Source organism: Fragaria vesca, linkage group LG2, assembly GCF_000184155.1.
Source record: "Fragaria vesca subsp. vesca linkage group LG2, FraVesHawaii_1.0, whole genome shotgun sequence".
In the NCBI taxonomy this organism is placed as follows: domain Eukaryota; kingdom Viridiplantae; phylum Streptophyta; class Magnoliopsida; order Rosales; family Rosaceae; genus Fragaria; species Fragaria vesca.
In genome coordinates this window covers 10,124,512-10,132,318 of record NC_020492.1, presented here as the reverse complement: position 1 = coordinate 10,132,318, position 7,807 = coordinate 10,124,512, and the positions used below count along the sequence as shown (strand labels likewise).

Here is a 7,807-nt window from a genome sequence, read left to right as displayed (position 1 = left end):
GAGAGAGAGAGAGAGGAGGCTGACGAGAATTTTGAGAGAGAGAGATGATAATATCACGTAAAAGAATGTAAGTGTAATCCTGGCCATCCATTGAGAATAGACGGCTAAGATCTTTTTATGAGGCAGTATTAGCAGAGGTTTATTAGGAGAGGATCCGGATCCGTCAACAGCAATGTTCCCTTGCTTTTTAAAAAAACGGCTATATTCCTTGGCCAACGGCTAGTTTTTAATGGGCAATTTCTCTAACGTTCATTTTTTAGAGGTCTATAAAATCTGCATACTACGACCATGTTCATCACATCAATTTTCATTCTTCTTCAATCTCAGTCTAGTATCCATTCCACCATGAATAATTCTCAGTTATCATCATCATCTCTTTCTTCAAACGGAACCAATGAGGACGACGGGTTTATTCCATCGAATTGCAGATGCCGTCAAAGCTCACGACAATTTCTTTATGCAACAACGCGATGGTATTGGTAAGCTCGGTTTGTCATCCTTGCAAAAACTTACTGCTGCTTTTCGAATGATTGCTTATGGGGCACCAGCTGATTCCCTTGATGATTATTTAAAAATTGGTGAGTCTACTGCAATTCGATGTTTGAAAAGGTTTTGTCGAGCTGTTATAGACGTCTTCGGAGCTCGCTATCTAAGAACGCCTAACACCGAGGATGTCGCAAGAATTCTATATATAGGTGAAGAACGTGGCTTTCCAGGAATATTAGAGAGCTTAGATTGCATGCATTGGCGCTGGAAAAATTGTCCAACAGCTTGGGCAGGAATGTACTCAGGACGTAGTAGATCACCGACGATTATCCTCGAGGCAGTAGCTGATTATAATCTTTGGATTTGGCATGCACATTTTGGTTTACCAGACTCCAACAACGACATCAATGTGCTCGAAGCATCTCACCTATTTGCAAATCTTGCAGAAGGTAAATCTCCTCCTGCTCATTATAAGATTCTAGATAAAGATTATGACACCGGTTATTATTTGGCTGATGGCATATATCCCAAGTGGTCTACATTGGTACAAACTATTCATGATCCTCAAGGTCCAAAAAAAGCACATTTTGCAAAAAATCAAGAGTCATGTAGGAAGGATGTTGAGCGAGCATTTGGAGTTCTTCAATCACGCTGGGCAATTGTGAAAGGACCTGCACGTTTTTGGGATAAATATGTTTTGCATGATATAATGACTACATGCATCATAATGCATAACATGATAATCGAAGATGAGCGTGATCTAAGTGCTCCGATTAAAGATTTCAACCGGGCTCCTCCATTATCCATTGAGCTGGTAAGTAATGAAGATACACGGTTCCAAGAGTTCCTTGCTCGATATAGGATTGCACTACGGAACGCGTTGATTGAGCATCAATGGAACCGACATGGTATACCTGGGTGAATAATGTTCAATACTGTATTTATCATATCATTGAAGTTGTTGTGTTTATTTTGCTATGCAATTTCTTCGGAGCATTGGCTTTATGTCCCCTCCGATTGTATTTTAAGGATAATAAAAGTGATAACTTATTTCTTATGTCTTGTTTCTTTTGTTAACTCTATGATTAATTATCAATTCATCAATGTTACAATACATCATATATCATATAAAATATACTAGTACATCACTATACATTATTTCCCTTCAACTTACATTATTGTCACTCTAACCAAGATGCATAGATGTCCAACACTTCTTTCAAGAAGGTGACAGACTACACATTGCACTTTCAAGAAGATATCGTCATATACGGACCATTAGATCTAGTAAAGCAAATCTATCTCAAACCATTAGATCCTTATCTCAGATTCTCCCCTTATCCGGATTCAGACCTTATATACACCCCTTCTTCTCCCAGTAACTCACACCATTGTTTCCACAACAATCACATTATACACTTCAATGGCAGATGTTAGGCAAAAGAAAGTTGTCCAACGAAAAGGAAATTTTTCGATCCAAGAAGATGAACTCTTATGTCATATATATCTTGAAATTTCTCAAGATCCTATCGATGGTGTTAACCAAAAGAAGGATAAAGTATGGGCGAGGATCACTGAATTGTGGAATCAAGATAAGGATGAGAATCAGACGAGAACATCCAAGTCTCTTCAAAGTCGATTTGTTGATCTTACTTACTGTGTAAGCAAATTTCGTGGTGCTGTTCGTCAAGTGGAAGATGACAATCCAAGCAGTGCAAATGAGAAAGATATTGTAAGTATTTTTTCAAAGGCTGTTTTTCATTAACAAAGTTATATTATGAATTAAAGTTAACCAATTATTCATTGTTGACATTTGTAGTGTGCCAAAGCAAAACAAATTCTACTAGATGATCCTAACTTCACAAAGAAGAAACTTCAGTTTGATCATGTGTGGCATATTCTTAAGGATGCTGAAAAGTGGGCCGATACAGGTAGAAGTTCAACAAGACCACGACAAAGAAATGATTCAAGTGAAGGATATGAATCAGCATCTCGCACATCACAATTGTCAGGTACACTACCATTTGATGTCGATTTAAATGCAGATGAAGACGAACAAGAGCTATATAATGATGAACTCGGCACGTCTCGTCGACCCATTGGTGTAAAGAAAGCAAAGCTGAAAAGGAAAGAGGCCAATGAGCAGACCAAGATTGCTAAACAAAACAGAGAATCCAATCAAGAATTGAAGGAGTTATTTGAAAAAAGTCTGCTAGAGAGAAATGCTTTTACTGTTAAGCACGAGCAATATTGACATGACCCACCCCGAATTTTACCCTGAAACCCGAAGTAAATCAGGCGGGGACCACCTCCAAGGAAAGATATTACCGAAAATTCGGCATAACCTCCCTTGAAAATGGACTACCTTCCTAACGAAAAACCTGCAAACACTCCCAATAATTTTTTTTTTTTAATCCAACCTTAACTCCTGGAGCCTACGTGCTCCCCAACACAACCGCCACCAACAACAACAACACAACATTATCCAATCATTATAGAATAATTATCCAACAGATAACAATAATCCTCTGACAAATATTTTAAAATGCCAACAAGCTTTCGCTCACAACCGCGATAATATACATTAAACCTAAGTATTCAGAGCTACTAGACACTAGCAGAAAAATGAAACACAGGTAGGTTAAACAGGTAACATACTGGTGAAAATAGGTGGAAATGCGGGTGACTATGCCTCGCCTCTTACTAGTTCCAACCCGAACTCTGCAGATTGGGCATTTTAAAAAGAAGGGCCCAGGGGAAAACATTTGAAACCGTTAGAGTGAGTGGACAAAAATAACTTTTTAAAAGAAAATTATTCTTTATGTTTTCCCGATTTATCTTCAGTGGAAAACAAATAATGGCATGCAACCAGCTCAAAAGCCTTTAAAAAAAATTGCCGAATTACCAAAACGTGACTAGCCGCGCTAGTCACCAACACTTCAAAAATAAGAGCCTCTCAGGCTAAAATAAAATATGTATGTATTACACTCGTCATATCCCTTGTATGAATTTTCTTGAAACAATAAAGACAAATAGAAAATTCACACAAGACTATGACGCTTACGTCTAACGCTCACGTCGCACCATAATGGCATTTTACCTCATTATGGTGGAAAAGACGGTGTATAAATATATATATACGCGCATATCCCCTATATAAATTATTATATTTATATAGGGCTACGACGATTGCGTCTAACGCTCACGTCACACCATAATGGAATTTTACCTCAGTATGGTGGAAAAGCACGTATAGCTAGCTAGCATTTCTTTATATACATATTATTCTCATAATCATCCAAATATGGATATATATACATACTCACCGAAATTCTCAATTTCGGTTATTCTCTAACAACATAAATTATTTTGCATGCACATTATTTAAAATAAAAGTCCACTCACAAATTAGGCCTAAGCCTGATGACGCTTCGAGGCTTCCTCTGCTCGGGCCTCCTCTTGCCCTGTTCCAAAAAATATAATTAATTCCCCACTAAAAATCCAATAATTAAACTCAATGGGCAAAATTAAACGTGAGCCTCCCACACAACCATCACTGCCCCACTTGGTCATTCCTAACTCAAAATGGCTCAAACTTCACCGAACATATCGGCAGCCCTAAATCAACCTTCTATAAATTACTGACTTAAATCCTACGGCCGGATTCTACATTATTCCACCGCCAATAATACCACACTCCGGAAAATCATAAACCTATCCAAAACTTCCATAAATCACTTCAATAAACTCCCCTTATTATTCCACATTTAAAAACATAAAAATCTCCCAACCGGCGGCGGCTCCGCCGGCAGCGGCGGCCGAAGGCCGATTCCCGCGCCTTCTAATTTCTACCAAATTTTAACAGAATAATCCTCTTATCATGCACAACAACTTTCCTAACTAGCACTTAGTCCAATTCTAAGGCTAACTAGGGTAATCGACTAAAAACATCCAAAAATCCCTAGAATTTCAATTAAACATTTCTCTATAACCACAACGAGATAGACTTATTCCTTTTGAGGGAATACTCACCTTGATGAGAGCTACAAAATGAGCTAAGAATCGTGAGTTTTGGTGGCCGGAAATGGGGTTTCTGACGAAATGCTTCCCGGTGTCTCCGGCGGGATTTCTCCTCTTCCGGCGGGTTAGAGGCTCGGGGGCTAGGCCGGGGAGGGAGAGGAGGAGATGGGGGTCCGAACTGGGCTGGAGCAGTGGCTGGACGCGGGCCGGACGGCGGCAGCTGGTGGCTGGGAGCTTCCGGCGGAGAGGGGCTCGGGGAGCTCGGGGAAAAAGGGGAAGGGAGAAAGAGAGAGAGTGAAGGAGGATATGGGCTGCTCACACCCGGTCCATAACCCTTAAACCCAACAAATTTTACCCACTAAAAAAAATACCTCTTTTTACCATCTCAAAATTTACTCTTTTAGATAATAACTTTTTCATGCTAACTCCGATTTTAACCCATAGCATGTCTACGAACTCGTATTAACATCCTCTACAACTTTCATGAAGAAAGTTTCTCCAAATTCTAAACGGAAAAGAAAGTCAACTTTAGGGTCCTTAGGAAGTCAACGGTTATTCAACACGGTAAAAGACTAAAATAATACCAAAGTAAATAACCGTAAATTAACTTAAGAACCGAGGTGTGACAAATATTCATCTCAAAAATTAGCTATTCAGCGTGAACGTGAGGAAAACAAAATCATGCTTACTAGTTTGGATACAATTACCGATCCAGAAGGGCGTGAGTACTTACGATCGAGAAAAGCAGAGATAATGGAGAGAAGAGCTCGTCAGTCTTGACAACCACCTGCAGCATCTGACTTTGGTAATTTCAATAACATAAACCAATTTCAAGGTGGTTCACAAGGACCTTTCAACTCTGGTAACTTTGCTAGCCCATTTCAATTTCCAACTACATTTGGTGGATATGGGAATCACCATGGAGTAGCAGCTGGATATGGTGGAGTCCCTCATTACGGAGGAAGTGATGGATCGGGAACAAGTGATGCACATGGAGGATCGCGACAATTCAGAGATAGCGGTGGATCTGAGACACATAGCGGATATGGACTCATGCCAGAACATGGAAGAGATGATGATGATCTGACGAATTTCTAAATGTGATGATCAGTGGTTATTTATGTATCGTTTTGTTATTTTGTTTGCATAAGTGTGTATGGTACTTTTTCCGAGCTCGGAGCTAGTATCCGAGTAGGTTTTGAAGAGACCATTATTTAATTTCGTAATTTAATAATGTGTAATACTATCTTTTATGAAGTAATAACTAATAATGTGTTAAACTAATTTAGCCCAAATATATTCAATATTAGACTCAAATGAAAGATCTCGTTGTGTATTTTGTAATGGTGTAATTTTTATTATTAGAAAACTTATAAAATTGAAGATTAATGGGAAAATGAAATTATAATTGTAATTAAGAAAGGATATAGTTGGAATAAGAAAGATGGAACAAGGATAAAGATGGAACAAAAAGATAAAATAACTTACGGGAATGGAACGGTATATATGGGGTTTAACTGTTCACATATGGCAAATTTTTTCTTTTGGGATGTGTGGAATGGCTTACTATGGGAGGGTGTAGTAAGCCATATATAGGGTTTTGGCATACGATGGCAGATGGTGTTCTTATTGCAATCGGCAAAGAGCTTGTTGGATCCGAAGACGGACCTTTTTTGTGAAAAGAAAAGCGTGATGCCAGTGATCGACGGTACAACACCACCTGCATATCGTCCGCCTACTTCCATCTCTGGCCATGGATATCCATTTCCCTTTCGAAACCCTAGAAAGAAGCTCTCTCTCTCTCTCTCTCTCTCTCTCTCTCTCATGTGGATCCGATTAGTATATATGAAGGTTCGAGATGAGGCTAACCCTCTTCTCTGGGCTTTTTGATTCCTGAAGGGAAAGCTCTTTTACAACGTAAATATATGTTATTCTAACTTAGTAACCTATTACTACACGAAATCATAATTCCTTATTTGATTAGCGTTAGACCAAGTGCACACAAAGTGAATAATCTAAAATCAACTCGGATAAGAATCCGGAGTATGATTCAACTCAGATCCAAACCCAATAAAGATTTTGATTCTGTTTGAAACCCTAGAAGAAACTCTCTCTTAAATCTGAATCGAATAATAATGTAATATACGAGATAAGGATTCATGTTTAATATTTGGGCCTTTTAATGTTGAGAATAGCTAGCATTTAAGTGATTAAAGTGGAATATTTAAAAGTTTAGTGATTAAAATGTAGACAAAATGAAAGTCGAGATTAACAAATTAAAATTAAAATTTCTAAACATATGATTCACGAAGACTAGCCCAGCTAACCTAAAAAGACCAAGAAAGGGAATTTAGACAATATAGAGAGGTAATATACTAAAGTGTAATTGGTACCGCGATATTAAAGTTTCAACTTTAATGACATCATCGATAAAGTTGGTCCTGACATCGCTGTTAGAGCCCGCGCGAGGAAAGAACCCTCCGCGAGAATTTCAGGGTAGCACCTTCTTACCATCATATCTATTATGGTAGGCAACATCGAGTGACTAACGAAGAAGGTGATTTGTGTCCTATCTTGGTTTGCGCAAACCAAGAAGCCAAGGAGCTGATCCTCTGGCAGAAAGTATAAGGCGGAGCGCCTGAAGAGGGGAAAGTACAACTGGAGCCAAAGGTCTAAAATCCAGAGTGGACCAGTAGGTAGACTGAAAGGCTTCAAGGGGAGTTGGCGAAGGGCGCGTTACAGGTTGCCCTAACCCTACTTCAAGGCCTTTATACAACGCTACAGCTACTTTGTTTCACTTGTCTGTGGGTTTATGGGCACCACCATAGCTGATGAATTTATTAAGTCAATACTCAAGGAAAGTAATACCTTATTCGTAGTGGTCAGCATGGTTGATATAGTAGTTCCTCCAAGTCAGGAATGAGGTCTTGAGGGGCAGTCCATGCTTATGTGAGTAAACTATGTCGCCAAGAAGTCCCCTAAAACGTATGGCTTTAGATGGATGGGTAGTAATGGCAAGGATGTCCAACAAAGTGATGCTCATGTGCCCGAAAGGGAAATGGAAGGTCTTGGTGGCGTTGTTCCATAGACATGTCGTTGTTGCAATATGAGTTTGACCTATGACAGTAGGCAATGAGAAACTCAGGACAAGAGTGTCAACGATACCTACCGCCTCCTAGATCACCATATCAGTCTGGAGGCGAGCCTTGTACTAAACGCGCTATTTGCTGGTGATGCTGGGTCATTCTCCAACACGGATGTTTGTATGGGATCGGGCATGATGAGACCACAAAACAAAATC

At 39.3% G+C, this 7,807-nt stretch overlaps 1 protein-coding gene across 1 annotated transcript; it reads left to right on the top strand.

Annotated features, from left to right (window-relative positions):
• The first annotated feature begins 394 nt into the window (after positions 1-394).
• On the top strand, positions 395-5,604 carry LOC101291598. Its single transcript, XM_004292347.1, has 6 exons — positions 395-714; positions 928-1,394; positions 2,010-2,218; positions 2,306-2,417; positions 2,532-2,693; positions 5,342-5,604. Exons 1-6 carry the CDS (start codon positions 395-397, stop codon positions 5,602-5,604), a joined length of 1,533 nt encoding a protein of 510 aa, XP_004292395.1.
• The last annotated feature ends 2,203 nt before the right edge of the window (positions 5,605-7,807 follow it).

Bases quoted from the DNA above. Each gene is read 5' to 3' on its own strand.
- LOC101291598 (XM_004292347.1), top strand. From the start codon at position 395: ATGAGGACGACGGGTTTATTCCATCGAATTGCAGATGCCGTCAAAGCT. The intron at 715-927 runs AGGAATATTAGA...ATTTGCAAATCT, and splicing joins GGTGAAGAACGTGGCTTTCC to TGCAGAAGGTAAATCTCCTC. The intron at 1,395-2,009 runs GTATACCTGGGT...AAATTTCTCAAG, and splicing joins GCATCAATGGAACCGACATG to ATCCTATCGATGGTGTTAAC.